The sequence below is a fragment of the Laccaria bicolor genome, genomic scaffold (genome assembly GCF_000143565.1).
Source record: "Laccaria bicolor S238N-H82 LACBIscaffold_1 genomic scaffold, whole genome shotgun sequence".
Taxonomy (NCBI): Eukaryota; Fungi; Basidiomycota; class Agaricomycetes; order Agaricales; family Hydnangiaceae; genus Laccaria; species Laccaria bicolor.
This window is the reverse complement of record NW_001889872.1, coordinates 1,466,215-1,482,099: the sequence shown is the minus strand read 5'-3', so window position 1 is coordinate 1,482,099 and position 15,885 is coordinate 1,466,215. Positions and strand designations below refer to the sequence as shown.

Sequence of the window (15,885 nt, the reverse complement as noted above, 5' to 3'; positions counted from 1 at the left end):
GTTGGTTTGGGCAGAGGTCACACTCGGGTCGTGAAAAGTTGCCGAACGATGAACAGGCGGTTACAACGAGGCTCTGATACGCATACCATTTGTGGAATTCACTACTTCCCTCCCACTAGTACTGTAAAAGTTCAGGGCGTTTTGTTTCAGTGTAAGTAGTATCCTGGCGATCGAGTTGATGGACGTGTTTTACGACATTTCCTGCACACTTGGTCTTGTTCGAAATCGATATCATCGATGTGATTCACTTCAAAATGTTCCTTCATAACGCCCGCTGCGACACCCCAAGATCTTCCGAGTCGAACGTCTTGAAATTTCCGCTATCTGTAACTATACTTCGCTCAAGACAGCCAGAAACAATCCTTGCTTCCAGTGTGCCATACACGTGTAGCGGGAATTTTACATCCATCGATACTTTGGATTGTTTATCGATGTCAAACGACGCCTTAAGTGCAACGGGTTCTTCTTGAAAGCTTGCCCGTTTGTCGTGAAGAGAACGGTGTTGTTAGGATATTTATAGAAATCGAATTGTATCTAAACTACGAGTGGTAACATCCAATGGAACCGTTGGGGAAAGGCCAGATAAATGGGCGACCATATATTCAGCGTCCGTCTAATCCTCGTTATTAAGCACGGCTTAAAAATGTCCCCGCTTCGCCAACGTCCCGTCAAGAGACGCCAACGCTTGTCGCCAAAATATCGAAAGGACGGCAGAGCAGCCGGCAAAAGTGGCTGGACAAAGACTCCTTTTGCGCCATCGATCCCGTGCCAATAGTAGTCGTGTCTGGTTCGTCAAGAATCATGAGTTATCATGCGCTCCATCTATGGAGGACCGTGAATCATGCTCTCCATGGATTTTCGTGATTGAAAAAGCCTTGTTCAGATATCCATCGCTCTCTTCATCAGCCTGGTGGACGGCGATAGATTGACTGGACATTGGAGGGCGCAGTTGGGGGTTGTGCAAAAAAAAAAAAAAAAGAAGGAAAACGTGGCCCAAGGGATCAATGAGCTAGAAGTATCGACAAGGATTGGATTCTCCAGAGAATCCGTTGCCTTCGAGGGTTTTTCGATCGATCAACGAGATGGCAGGTGACCTTGGCATCAAACACGCTTCGAATGTCCTTGCAATCCAGCCTACGACAACCAAACCGCCAGTCCTCTCACGGGGGTCGAGACGAGGGATACTGCGACGACGCGTGGTGCTGAACGCGATCCCAGGCGTCCACCCTCCCAAAATAATAACAGGTACCATTCCCCAAAAGTGCATGCCGCAGAGAAATAAGAGAGTTGCGCATGTGAAACTGCAAAGCAAAAAAGAAGAAGAAAGCAAGTGACGAGGAAGGATGAAGTGTAAAGTAGATGTTGCATGGGGCACAGGTAGATCAGAACCCGCCTTCTGACGCTGATGGACTTGAATGCTCCGAGGGTGGTTCCTGGCCTCTGACAGAGGCTAGAGAATGACCTGCTACAGGGGCGTCAGGTGGGGGCGACAAGGGTCTATTGCCATCAAATGTTCTAGGCGACGGCGTGTCGTTCGAGCCGAGTGAAATCTTCTCGTTAATGGCTCGAAGCCTCTGCATTTCCTGCTCCAGAGTAGCGATGCGGGCTTGCATCTCTTTATTGGCCTTCTCGAGTGCTAGAATATGGTTGGTAGCTACACGGAGGAGACGATGAGAGGTTAAGCCAAGGTAATATAGAAGACCCTTACCTCGTTCCAGCAGAGATACTTTGCTACTCTTTTGATTTGAAACGGGGAGAACATCTTTCATTTTCGCATAACCATCGCGCAATTCGTCTCTCCGACGCTGCTCTGCTTCAATCCGCTGCCTCCGGGTAGCCTCTTTTCTAGTGTGAGCAAGGTTCTCGACAAATGTAACACCCATTCCGTCGTCGTCGTCAGAATCGTGAGATCGGCCACGTCGGCGTCCGGCTGAGCTGGTAGGGGAGGGAGTAGGGTTATAACGGGTGTGCCGATGAACTAGACTGTTGCCTCGTGAAGAAGAGGGCGAGTTTGCACCACTGCTGTTTGAATGGTGGTATATTCCGTCTGCCGATGTGTCTGATCCAGAGACAGGGGGCGACAAGGGATCGTACATAAGATCGGGTGAAGGAGGAGGGGGAGAGCCAGCTAGGGGCAGGGAACCATGAGGCGGCGATGAGTTATACACGCCTGCAGGTTGGTATTGATGGGGGTTAATCAACGAGAGGTTGTGATACTGCTGAATTCCTTGCTGGTGAATATCCATTTGACCTGAATAGAAAGAGGATTATCGGATGAAAAAGACACGAGGTAATGAAGAGAAAAAAATACGCACGCGGCTGGGGGGCGTGTTGAGGTACTGAATAGGAACCCATCTGGGGATTGTAGGAGATGTTATAGGAAGGGTCCTGCTCCTGCGTGTAGAAATAAGGAGGGGCTATAGGACTGTGATCGTCACCCAAAGGATGGTGCTGCTGTTGGTCCATGGGTATAACGTGAATTCGTGAGGAGAGGATTGTCGTGGCTGTTGTCGTGAAAGAGAAGAAAGAGAAGAAAAGAGAAAGAAACAAGGACACAAAGGATAAAAAACTGAAAACAAGATCACTGCAAGAGCGTCAGTGTTTGGTGACAACGCTTTGTACGACGCGCTCAACGGACAACCCAAGATCGGAGTTTAGTTCACTTTCTCACCCCTGCGGCAGTTGGCAGTTGCTCGTCGCGTCCAACGCTCATGCCAATCGACGTCCGACGTTCACGACGGCTATCAAGAACACTGTCATGACTCTCTCTGCCAACCCAGACGCAGCCCTATCCCCAACATGGCGTCCACCAAAGTCACCGTTGCCGCCCCATCGACTCGCAAAGCTTGCCAATGCTCTGGGCGTATCAACCCCCGTCCCAGCCAATGCTTTCTCCTTGTCTCGCTCGTTTTCAGATTCATCTGGGCCAATGGATCAATTCCGACGTTCCCCAACCCCCTTCAGACGCTCTCCAACTCCCTCAACGGCAACTTCATCCGTTGGCTTCTATTCTCCGTCTACCTCAAAATTTATGCTTCATGTCATTCCCCCCTTGCATCTTCCCCATGATTCTGACGCCTTAGATGATGATTCTGACATGACACCACCACCAGCAAGTGCTTCAGGATACCACACCCAATTCCGACGTGGAACCTTGGTGCCTCTATATTCCAACTTTCAAGCCCAACTAGGCGCAATCGCAAAGGAGTATGCATTGCCAAGCACCGTCGGCCTGATCCTTTACCTGGTGACTACAACCCAGTTTCAACCAACGTCTCCAGGGGCCACCCCAACCGAGGAGCCAGGACCGCGACTTTCCGAAGACATTTGGAAACATATTTTGGCTCGAGTTCTTCAAGAAGAACAGCGAGAGGAGGCGTTGTTGCCCTCCCCAAATTTAAATCCTCGTTTGCTAGGACTGGGAGTCGGAGCCCGATCAACCCCATATCTTCCGCAAGAAAGTGCAGGCCATCTGCGACCTTTCTTGTCCTCGCCAGGTGGAGTGGAACCAATCCAACCACAACCTACCTACCCCTTCACGCCAGCACCGTCAACGCCGTCTTCAGCTTCAGACATCCGCTCAAGTTCAAAATCAGCTCCCCCTTCGTCCATGTCCGACGAGCCTGGGACCCCAGACACGTCTGTTGGAGGTTCTGCTGTTCGTGCGGACTCTTTTGACCTACCTGGCTTACACTCCCCATCCTTGATACCTATTTTGGCCAAGGTCGAATTTGACATTGATCGTCGTAGAGCTGGGTGGTACGAACCTTGGTTAAGGAGTAGAAAAGCCAATCACGCGAAACGAGCGGGAAGCAGGGCAAGTGGCGAGAGAAGTAAAAGCCAGGATGACGAAGAAAGTCACGGACGGACGCCACAGATTCGTTTGCTGATTGGCAGGAAACAGACTGCCAGCCCTATCTCATTGAATGCGTCGCTCGCAAACGATAATGCAGAAGAAGAGGTCGTAGATGATGCATACGAACCGTTGCCAGAAGCGTCAGATCAAGAGGATGAGGAAGATGAAGATGTTGCTGAGGATGCAACTGCGCGAGTTTCATCGTTGATTGGAGGAAAGGATCCGCTGGAAGATGTGTTTGGGAGCGATCCTGATACATGGGCAGACATACACAGCGAAAGTAACCATAACACGCGTGATTCCAATCTGAATATCACCAATTTAGCTCTCACAGGAGCAGATCTATCTACCATATCCGACCTGGAAGATGAACGCATTGCTGGAAGGGAGGAGGATGAAGTTGAGGCATTGTTGGAGCAGATGTCTCGACCCAATCTCGCCATCTCTATCCCTGGTTCCCCTCAACTGAACCAGAAGCGGTCGTCATCGCCTTCAACTCAAAGCTCTAGCCGCAGACATGTTCCACCTCCTTTGGTCTTAGCCCCTCAAAACCAGCCCACCATCCTACAAGAGCCCACGCCCGTTCTGGAGAGCTCAGGCAGCGATACTAATCTCGCATATTTAGAAAGCTCTTCCCCAGAAATTTCGGATCATGATCTCGAGGAAGAGTTTGATGAGTATACTACCCGTGTTCGGAGTCCGGCAGAGTCGGTAAAGAGGGGTGGTGCAGTCTTTGGTGACCTTGATCTAGGTTTGGACCCTAGCGAGGATGTGAGCACCATTCCCTGAGACTAATCCCTGAGATCTTACATCAAAATATAGTTCGACGACAGCGACCCTCATGATCGACGTCGAAGTCAGTATCTAATGAGGGCTCAATTGGACGAGATCGAACGGGCACGTCTTTCCATTTCTAAACGTCAGGTTCATTCTGATGTCTACTTATAGACACTAGCGCAGCTATCTCCTAGAATCCTAAAGGCTGATCTTGAAGAAGAACATAATCAAAGTTTCCACTCAGCGACATTCTCCCCAAAGGCACCTTCCCTGACGTTATCTCCCGGAGGGAACACGCGAAACTCTGATTTCTTCCCTGCGTCTCCGCGATTGCCCAAGCATCCTGACCCACCATCACCTCCTTCGTGAGTCGCTCTCAATCATACTATATGCTTCCCTCTAATACGTCTGGTAAGGAATGCTTCATGGCCAGCTGTCCCATTTTCATCGATCAAAGAGAAGCCTGAGCAAGGTTCAGCTCCAGTGAATGGACCCCCTTCGCCTCCTCAGTTGGCTGTCAATGGCATTACAACGTCTGCCCCTAGGTCATATGTTCATCGAGTACCTACAGATCAGCCTTCGGCGGAATCAGAGTTCCGCAGGCGAGAGCTCGAAGAGGAACAATCTTTGTATCCCCCACAGTCTGCACGCAGCGCAGACTCTTCTACATCGTCGCCAGTCATTCCCCTGTCTCCTGATCCCTTTGGCAGATATCCTTCTACACCGGATATGGCGGGAGGCTCACGGCTGTCAGCAAACCAATGGGAGTTTGTTAACATGGGCCGTGAACTGGTGCCTCTTAGTACCGTAATAGAAGACGTAGAACCACCACCACAGGTCCAAGGACGCGCTCGTTCAGGGACGACCAGCCGATTTTCCGCTGACTCATTTACTACTGAGGAGCCCGGGAATACTGCGAAATCCTCAAATAGGGCAACACTCATGTCTGTGAAAAGCATAAAGAAGTTGTGGAGAAAGAGTAGTAACAAAGACAAAGACAAGGCGCCTCCGTCAGTCCCAGCGTCATCAGCACCGTCCTCGGGCAGGGCATCACCTCAACCTCCACCTCAGCGACCGGAGCGTCCCTCACAAGAGTACCAGGAGTTTCCTGATGTTCCTGCACTTCCACCAACCCCGTTGTTTGGACGCTTTTCCCCTCAGCCGCCACCACCACCTTCCCATCATCCACACCCTTCTCAAGACCATTTGCATATACAACAGCCCCGCTCGTCCCAGGATTTACCCATGCCCCCACGTATTTCTCAGGATCAATTAGCTCCTCCACCTCAACCACCGCAGCAACTCTCTGTCCCCTTTCAGAGTAGAAATTTCAATGGGAACAAAGCTTCCCCAATCGTACCCACACAAATGCTACCCAGCAGAACTGGTTCAAATCTTGATCGTTTACACTTTGATCAGGAATCCCCATATCCCATTCGGCCCATCAGACAGTCACCACGACCTGCGTCACCACCCCCACTTCCACCTATGCCAGACAAAGACAGGGTCGTCCGAAAGTCTATACTGAAGTCGTGGAAATCATCATCGTCAGGGAACGCGGCTCCACCAGTTGCCGAATCTCGCTCAAGTATTGAACATCAAAACGGACCCCCTCGTGCTGGGGGACGAAGGCCAAGCATTATTGCATCCTCGAGGACATCAGTCACGTCTCCCGATTTGCCACCCAGTCCACAGATACCAGACCACTTTGTCAATGGTAAGAATGGGCCTCCATCCGCAGACCATCGCCAGTCGACGAGATCAAGATTAACGACGTCATCGACCGACTCATCGAATTCTCCACCGGAAAGACAACGCTCCCTTGGCACAAGGTCGTCATCACCATCCAGATCAATGACTTCGTCTCGATCCTCGCAAGAAACGCGTCCCAGCTTTGACGTTTCACAATTCGAAGTCGTCTCGCCCAAGATGAATTCGACCCTTTCATATCCATACCACGCACTTGATCATGAAACAGATGGGCACGGGAACTGATCATTATACCCATCATATTTGCATTAATATTCGCCCCCCTGCGCATCTTTGTTTCTCATTTTCGTTCCGTTGTATTTTATCCTTTAACGAGGTGTTTTCCAGTATATACTGAGTTGAGGCTGATTGTAATCCACTAAGTAGTCTTCAGATAATGAAAGAAAGACCGAAAAACATGAACATCAATCGTGATTGCAACTACGTTTTATTTAGAACTGCAAGCAAGCTGACATGGCAAGGTGAGTACAGATGCAAATCATTTATAACTCCCTTTCTCTCCCCCCATTACTACTGCTATGGCACAATGATGATGTGATGTAATAAATTGGCTACTGCTCTACTTGTAAATGTTCGAAATAGGCCCCCAGAAGCTCACGCCATTTCTTGTCCGGAAAAAGTCGCGAAAATGGGCCTCAAATCCGCAATTTTGGACAAGGGTCTACACGTGACTCGCCCAAAATGGAAGCTCCCTGTCAATTTGACGACATGAAAGTTCGGCCCCAGAAACAGATCGCCACTTGCCAATAAAATTCGCTTCTTCTCTTCGTCACCAGCTGTAAAATCTCCCCATTAAATGACATGGATGTTATTTCAAAATATTTGCTACCCAGTTGTGCCCTCAAATCCGCTATTCTGGGACAAAGATTGGCTTCTTTTTGGGCCCTCAAATCCGCTATTTTTGGACAAGAAATGGCGTGAGCTTCTGGGGGCCTTTCGAATGTTGGCATGTTTGTAGCTGCTATTATGTAATAGCAGGTGGCTATGTGCTTATGTTATAGCAGGTGGCTATGCATGTGCTTATGTTATAGCAGGTATGTTTCTGCTTATGTGATAGCAACTGGCTCCCTTTGAAAAACCATACTTCTGCCCTCTCTGCAGCCTTCCACCACATTTTTATACCACATAAAGTCGAAAACACATTGAGATTATTACACAAATATTAGTTATTGCTAAATTTCTATTCATTTTACAGTTTAAACTGATAAATCAGTTGAAATCAAAATTCTGAATTGCTGAATTTTGGACATACTACTCTCCTTTCAATATAGCTGGTGGTTTCTTGTATTTTTTCTTGCTTGGATGGTTGTATAATTATCTGATAGATGGGGGCTCTGATTAATCTGATAGTTTACAAAGCTTACACATGAGTGAGCAGCCTGCATTTAATCAAGATCTTGACTGGAAAAAAGTGCATGGAATGGTAATCATGAAAAGGGGAATGAAAATGATATTTTTGCAGTCTCTGACTTACAAAAATTTATAGCTCTCATGTCCTACTTTCACACAATGAAAACTATCATAAATTACCACATCACAATCTCTTAGACAAAACCAGAATGTGTTGTAGGTGCAAAGATAAAAAATCCTGCTCAATCAAAAATAGACCAAAATCAAAGTGAAAGTGCCTCACATACATGTACACCCCCAGCAGGCAAAATATTAATTCCTCTAAGCCAAGTTCTCTGAAAATATTGCTGCTAGCTCATCATAAATTACTGTTTTTTAAACCATTAAAAGGCCTGCACAAGATGTCCTAGCAATTTCAACACTCCAATTACTTCCAAAGAAATTCAGAGCAGAAAGAAAATGTTGGAAATGCTGTATATCGAGGGCAGTAGGGCAAAGAGATGCTGTGAAAAGCCATATGATGACTGCAACAGAGTAGATTGTGATAGAAGAGATAGCTGGCAACCTACAAGGCCCTGTCAGAACAAAACTGATGGCCCAGATGCAGGTGGAGATGGAAGGATGGGTCTGTAGCTTGCAGCTCATGTATGAAAGATAAGATAAGATAAGAAATATTCTCTTTTTTTCGCTTTTTCCCTCTTTTTATTTTATTTTATTTTATTTAATCTGGTAGCAGCTACAAACATGGCCACCCTGCCGAAATGTTCATCTAATTCATCACCACTCTCTGTTAAAATCCTCATGGCATCTTGGTGGGACAGGACACCATCACCAAACCATCACAATATTTTTTCCAGACCAAGGGAAGCCTGTTAGAGGTCACAATGGCAATCCCTGTTTGCAAAAAGGTAGGATTGGGATCTGCTGGCCTGAGGTCTTGCAAACTGGTTCCATGAATGTCTATAGGTTGCCACACAACCAGCGTATTTGCAGCTGCCTGAACTCGAATCCAGTAGGTACTGATATAGAAATGGCTGCCAGCTTTGGGTGGGTGATCTCTTCCAACTGTCCAAGAGATTGCAAATTTGTGAGGTTGGTGCTCAAAATGAGTTGATCTACCAAATGAGGATAAGTCAAACAATGAAGAAGGTAAATCAAATAATGACCAGGAGTAATTTTGACCACACACCCCCAGCAGGGGGGCTCTTTCAGCATTTCAGAAAACAAATTTGTCATTGCCGATCTGGATTGAATAATTGCCAAAAGCACATTGGTTGCCATTACCAGCACTGTCTTCTGCAGCTCCTTTGCAGGCATCTTTCAAAAAATTCATCGAAATCACTCATAACTTCATCTGGCAGGCTATTCCTGCACAGGTTCCAAAAGAGGGTGAATGCTGAGCTGGATCGGTTGTCCATGTTGTTGACAACATCACTGGGTAGTTTTTGATTTGTTACACTTTGCGAACCCAGTCAAACTTTGGTGCACTCCACGCACTGTTAGAGTTCGATCCTCTACATTGGTGTATTCCTATGAATACAAACACTAGTAAATAACACTAGAGTAATCATATGTAGAGTTGGATATGAGATGATTGATATGTAAAGAGTAAAGGGGGTTTCCTAGAAACATCGAGAGTCTTTTAACTGTACTTTGTTTGCATTGTTTGATGACCGTGATTGTTAGTGTGAAGCCTTAACAATTGGTCAAGTTAATTGATAGTGCAAAGCCTTATCAATTCACTCAAGGAACACCTTAGTTCAAGGAACTGGTAAAGTTGGGGTTAAAAAGTAAGATGTCTACTTCTTGTATTTCAGTCTATTTAAATACAGGTACAATACTGTTTGAGAAGTATCTAGATTGTTCTTAAACTTGCTACAATATTCCTTCTTGTTGTTGGTGTAATTGTGGGTTCCAAGGGTAAGGAGCAATTTCAGAGGCCTCTGCACAAGGTCAAAGCTTTTCTGAATGGCGAGGCCATTCAGAACTCGGCACCCATACAGCTCTGACTTCTTCAACAATTCAGAGTTTTTGGGCAGCAAACACACCATCTGGAAAATGCACAGTGGCTATGGGGACCTATATAGGCTTGTGTAGGATAAAAGTGCCATAGCATGGTACCCCTCTATGATAGGTGTTGGTAATAAGGTGTCTAGCTATTGGCATCTATATAGTCCCATAGATGTGTAGGCTTGTAGTTCCATAACACTTAAAAGTCCTATGTAGTTTGATACAAATTATCAATGGGATTAAAATTAAATCTTGGATGAGCTTGTAGAAGCTCATCCAACAATTTTTAGTCGTGGTGTTTTTTTTTTCCCTTAAAGTTGTAATGTTACCACCAAGAATTGAACTCTGGACCTATTGATGTAAAATTCATGATTGTGGATGTATATTTGCCACTATGCTACATGGACATGTATAATCAGCACTTCTAGCTTTTTATACTGGCCATACAGTCTGATGTCCAAATCACTCCTTCCCCAAGGTTTTCTTGAAACACGTGTACTAATGAGAGATCAATTGGAAGTTGATTCAAAAGGGTGATCCTTATAACAACCCGGGCTGCTGGGCATGTAACAACCATTGTTCCTGGGCCATATTAGGCTACTTATAAGTTGCTATAAGTTATTTTTTTTAGCAAGGTCAATAGGGAGCACAAGTGACTACATAGTCCTACGTGGGTGCTCAGTAGTATTGGAAGGGAGAAAAGAATTCCCATAGCGACCATTATTTCAGCTGAAACTGATAGCAAGAACAGGTGACTATGTAGTCCTACACAGGATGGGCACTCCTACTGATTGCTTTGTAAACATCACGGAACTACCTAAGTCTACTGACATAACTGCTACTATCAAGCAGAAACACATTTCCTGATGACAGGCTTCCATGCCGTTCCTTGGCTCAGCACTAGGGTCTAGCGGATGCTGAGTCAGAGGTAGTATATGTCATGTGAAGTCAGCTGAGATGTTCTTCCTCAGCTTCAATGACTGGCAACTACAACCTCAAGTCTGCACATCGCTCATTTTTGAGCAGCTTTTTCATCACCCACCCATCTTATCCCATGAACTTATTGGAATATGCATCGTTTCAGCATTTAGCATACATTATTTGTCACTGTCCCTGACTCTCTGAGAGGGTTGTGTCGGTCGCGAATGATTGAATTTGAATGGGAACTGAATACTGTGGTTCTCCCAATTCTAGAAAGGTCGAAAAATTCCTGTATATAGGTAGCATTTACTGTAAATGGGTATCAGAGTCCAAAGTATTGATCAACAATGCATGCTGACATTCTGTGGTGATCTAAATTGTGTCTAACAAATTACAACTCAGTGGAATGTTCGAGGACTTTGGCGCCTCTTACTTGTATCCTCTCGTTTAATGCTGGTGTGATCGATGTAAATGCAGGTTCTCAAGGGGAGTGTTTGAACACCGCTAATTATAAATCTAAAGATGCTGGCATAACTGTCTGTCAAAGATGCTTGGCTTTGTTGGTATCTAAATTTTGTCTAAATTTCAAATTGTGTTAGAAAGCCAAAGTAATGCAATGTGACGAGGGATTTCAAAGTTCGCTCTTCTTTGCAAAGAAAGTAAAGTGTGTGGCATTACAAACTCGAAAAGAAATAATTCCCCTTTGGCTGATCACAGAAAAAAAGAGTCGGGGACTGGGCGGGCCTGCCCACCACTAAGCATATCTAGCAGAGGCTTACAAACATTGCTGAGTTGGGGAATGTTTGGCTAGACCTTTGACTACAACAAAGCCTTGTGACTCTAACCTAACAACAGCTTGTAATCCAAACAAGTGCATAACACGTGAATTGTGAACCATGCTTGAATGTGTTCATCAACGCGTTGAGTACAGTGACTAAAATACAACTATTCAAGTAACAGTAGGGTTTGAATACAACTAGTACTATTAGTTAGGTGATACAAAGATAAGCGAAAGATTTGTATGTCGAACTGAGGGAATGAGAATGAAAGGACAATTGGAGATGGTACCCTAACACGCACCAGCTGAAAACCCAACTTGGATTGGCGACCCAGGGTCCTCCATCTAAAGTGGCTGATTAGGGGTGATTATAGAAAGTCAAAGAGATCCTCGCCCAAACATTCTTTCAATTTGAAACATTCTCTTGAACAATGCCATCAACCACAGGGAGGACATCTTCATTGGGGCAGAAATTTCTGTAGACACCACAAACTAATGTGCCATTGCTGTCTTGAAATCAGTGACTTTTTCTGGGGGGCACATCATGGTCAATCAAGTTGGTGTCAACTTTAATCATTGGTAGATAGGGCTTCTGGGGCCCTGGGGGTCAGGTCTCTGACCAGAAGTAAGATGCTTTTCCCATTTTTTCTTTATCACATGGGTCTCGTACATCCAGTGCTTAAGGGGGGGTATGCTTTGCTCTTTGGGTACGTGGTGGCAGTAGTTTCAGGAATGTTCGCAAAGTCAGCTGAGTTCGATTGGCGGCCTTGCTGGGTGAATCCCAAGCTTTGGCCAAAGCACTTTTTGACATTTCGCACACTGTTATACTTGGCTTTGTGCGCAGAGTGGGCAGTTGCTAGAGATGTCAGAATGACACAGATTTGGGAGGCACAAGAGTCTGCAAAATTGTGAAACCATTTGACGTGGGATAGCTCATGTGGTGTGCCAGACCAGTTATCCTTGATTACTGACCAAACGCAAGTGGCAAATTTGCTTTGGGAAGGGTTGTTGATGGCATTGGTGAATAGCCGAAGGGCTCTGGCATCTGATGCCACATGGGGTACAAGCAGGCAGAGAACTTTTTTAACTTCAGGGCTCCTCATTTTCTGGGTGTGCAGATTTTAGTACTTGGTAGGTGAATTCGAACTTTGAAGTTGTTCACTCCGACAAAATGTGACATGTCCTGCTTGCTTGAGCTTGGCTTGAGCACTCCCTTTCTCACTGTTGTGCACCAGTTTCTCCACCTGTGGCTTTGCTGACACTTCAGCACAGTGCAATAGGCACTCTGGTTTTGCCGAGTCCCTACATGGGTGTTTGCTTTAGCCTGCTGCAGGTTTGGGGCATCCAATCTTCAGGTGGCTTCACTGGGGCTTCAGTGCTGCGCCGTGAGTTTTTGCTCTGGTGCTGCTGCAAAAAGTGACCTTGCTCTCCCCCACTATGACACATGTGATGTATTGGTGATCACCAACCTTCCATATATGGTAGTCTCACATGACTTAGGGCTGCCATTGCCCTAAGTCAGCTCGAGAACATGCTACCGCATGTTCTCGAGCCCCATAACCTCCTAACCTACCCTAACCTACCCTAACCTCCTAACCTAACCTTAACCTCCTAACCTAACTCAGAACACACTACTGCACAGGGGAAAAAATATCTCTATCCTAACCATTAACCCTGACCTCCTAACCTAACTCAGAATGTGCTACTGCGCAGGGAGAAAAATATCCCTAACCTAACCATTAACTCTAACCTCAGAACCTAATGTATAAGTAAATAAAAGACAAGTGCCACAGAAAACAATTGTCAGAGGCAGGGATCAAACCCACATCACATGACTCATGAGCAGCATTGAATCCACAGTTAACCACTACACCATTCCGGCATATATTTCCATGAAACAGTGTAAACTATGTGCTAGAAACTTTCCCCTTATATTTTCGAAAAGATTTGTCATAACTTCCTTTAAAGGAAATGTTTGGCGTAATTGCAGGTTCCAAGGGTAAGGAGCAATTTCGGAGGCCTCTGCACAAGGTCAAACACTTTCTGAATGGCCTCGCCATTCAGAAGTCGGCACCCACACAGCTCTGATCTCTTACTCAGAGTCATTGGTGCTGAAATATATACACAGGCTTCCATGCTGTTCCTCGGCTCAGTGCTAGGGTCTAGCAAATGCTGAGTCAGAGGTAGTATACATCATGTGAGGTCAGCTGAGATGTTTTCCTCAGCTTCAATGACTACAAGACAATTACAACCCTCAACGCTTCACCTTGCTCAAATTTTGAGCAGCTTTTTCGTCACCCACCCACCACATCCCATGACTCTATTGCATACAAGCTAAGACACCAATTTAGTACTAGAGTTTGACATTGTTCCAATGTCAACAAAAACCTTGCTTGTATTTCCAGCTAACTGCATAATCATAGACCATATCTAAATTTTACTTTGTGCACCTTTATTTGTACAAACAACTGTATTAGGTAGAATGCCCTTCCAAGTTGGCAAGTTCCAACTGCTCCACCCTTATGACGTGCAGGGCGGGATTGGAGCATTTGGAGCAACTACCGAAACAGTGATAGAACTTGGAGCAATGGGCAGTGCACATGAATTGGTGTCATGGTTTACATAGCCACGGCCTAAAACAGATGTTTACGCACAGACAAAGGCGCAAAGTGAAATTTCAGATGTGGTCTACGATTATGCAGTTAGCTGTCATGCAGAATAAAAAAATAATAATCACTGTAGTGCCCCTGCAGGTGCTTTGAAGCCCGCTATGGTGATTAAAAATGAGAGTAAGTTTGTGATCTTTTATTGGCTGCTTGTCGCCGAACCACTTATGTGGTTCACTCCTCGCAGCCAATGAAAGTGGATGGGTCTGAAGCTTGTACTTACAAAAAAAGTGTGACCCACTACTTATGTAGCAGGCATCTATCATCTTTTGGTCAGTATTGTTACTAGTAAGTAGTATTGTATAAGTTGAAGAATTTGAGCAGATTTGTTGAAGACAGTAGATTGAGTAAGTATCACAGAAATCTCTCAGCAACTGGGGATGGCAAATTTGCACCATTAGGTTTGGCGGCGGTCTAGAGCGGTCTCTAATGTTTCGGCTGAAATAAAAGGGCACAACAGATTTGCTTGGTTGTGTTTGGCAGCCAGTCTAGAGTGGTCTCTAATGCTTCGGCTGAAATAAAAACGATATATGACCTTGGGGGACAGTATGATGGCTTACATAATTATGACCATGGAAATAGACCTTGACAAGCAAGGTAATGTCCTATTGCTCTTCATTGTACCTAGGCACACCACTCCTCACATAAAAACTTGGGGTCCGCCAGAGGCTGACCCTATTTGCTGCTATCCCACACTCCTCTTTGAGTGGTGAGCAGAGTAGGGACTGTCATGGATAGATCCGGGTATTATCCGTACCTGATCTGTGGATTTTCCCACCCACGGATTGGATAAGCCACAGTACGGATATATCCATGAGTATAGCGGCGCAGAGCAGCCCTCCATCTATCTTCGTCAGTTCTTTACCGTTTTCCACAAAAAAATCTGTGTTAGAAAGCTCTCATTTAGGAGAATTTTGTTGTACAGAAATTTACTGTAATATCTTATGTGAACTTCAGTAGAAGCTCATTCTTTGATAATGGTGGAAAATGAAAGGATTAAGCCTCAGTTCATAAAAATATTACTGGCATCTACAGTTGAGTGCAAAAAGAATGAAGGTTGGTTCATTTTTCTGGTTCTTTCTAAGAATCTATTGTACCTCAAATGTATTTGTGTATTCTTTTACATTATGTAGTTGTGTTACACTTCCCTTGGTATGGACTAATTTCAGTGAAAGCTGGAGCCTTGAGAAGGTTTTTATTCTGGAGGCCATTTTTGGCATCTGAAAAAAAAATATGCGCTAACTGGGGAGGTAGCCAGAACATACCTCTGGTCAACCTGAATGAGCCTATCAAAGAATTAGTTAAAAATACTGAGCGGTTATGCTTGTAGAGCCTCCAGAAAATGGTCATTTTGTGCTATTTTGGTCATTTTTGGCCTGTTTTAGACAAAACAAGCCATTTTCCAAAGCGTCTACAGACCTAACTGCTCAGTATTTTTGACTGATTCTTTGATAGGCTCAAGTTGACCAGAGGTATGTTCTGGCTACCTCCCCAGTTAGCACATATTTTTTTTTTTCAGATGCCAAAAATGGCCTCCAGAATAAAAACCTTCTCAAGGCTCCAGCTTTCACTGAAATTAGTCCATACCAAGGGAAGTGTAACACAACTACATAATGTAAAAGAATACACAAATACATTTGAGGTACAATAGATTCTTAGAAAGAACCAGAAAAATGAACCAACCTTCATTCTTTTTGCACTCAACTGTATATAGTTTTGGACTGACATGACATTGGTGAAATGTCCATATTGGAGAC

The 15,885-nt window shown here is 45.3% G+C and overlaps 4 protein-coding genes across 4 annotated transcripts; 3 read left to right on the top strand and 1 right to left on the bottom strand.

Moving 5' to 3' along the window:
- Positions 1 to 586: 586 nt before the first annotated feature.
- On the top strand, positions 587 to 783 carry LACBIDRAFT_301243 (uncharacterized protein; the record flags this gene model as incomplete). The annotated part of the gene is made up of 1 exon (XM_001874035.1): positions 587 to 783. The coding sequence occupies one exon, from the start codon at positions 587 to 589 to the stop codon at positions 773 to 775; it is 189 nt and encodes a 62-aa protein (XP_001874070.1). The 3' UTR covers positions 776 to 783.
- A 226-nt stretch (positions 784 to 1,009) lies between these two features.
- LACBIDRAFT_320903 (uncharacterized protein) lies at positions 1,010 to 2,466 on the bottom strand (the record flags this gene model as incomplete). Its single annotated transcript, XM_001873408.1, has 3 exons — positions 1,010 to 1,301; positions 1,402 to 2,251; positions 2,316 to 2,466. 3 exons carry the CDS (start codon positions 2,464 to 2,466, stop codon positions 1,010 to 1,012), a joined length of 1,293 nt encoding a protein of 430 aa, XP_001873443.1.
- Positions 2,467 to 2,758: 292 nt separating this feature from the next.
- LACBIDRAFT_301241 (uncharacterized protein) lies at positions 2,759 to 6,628 on the top strand (the record flags this gene model as incomplete). The annotated part of the gene is made up of 4 exons (XM_001874034.1): positions 2,759 to 4,627; positions 4,679 to 4,753; positions 4,805 to 4,998; positions 5,050 to 6,628. 4 exons carry the CDS (start codon positions 2,759 to 2,761, stop codon positions 6,626 to 6,628), a joined length of 3,717 nt encoding a protein of 1,238 aa, XP_001874069.1.
- Positions 6,629 to 14,062: 7,434 nt separating this feature from the next.
- Positions 14,063 to 14,224, top strand: LACBIDRAFT_301240 (uncharacterized protein; the record flags this gene model as incomplete). The annotated part of the gene is made up of 1 exon (XM_001874033.1): positions 14,063 to 14,224. One exon carries the CDS (start codon positions 14,063 to 14,065, stop codon positions 14,222 to 14,224), a length of 162 nt encoding a protein of 53 aa, XP_001874068.1.
- Positions 14,225 to 15,885: the final 1,661 nt, after the last annotated feature.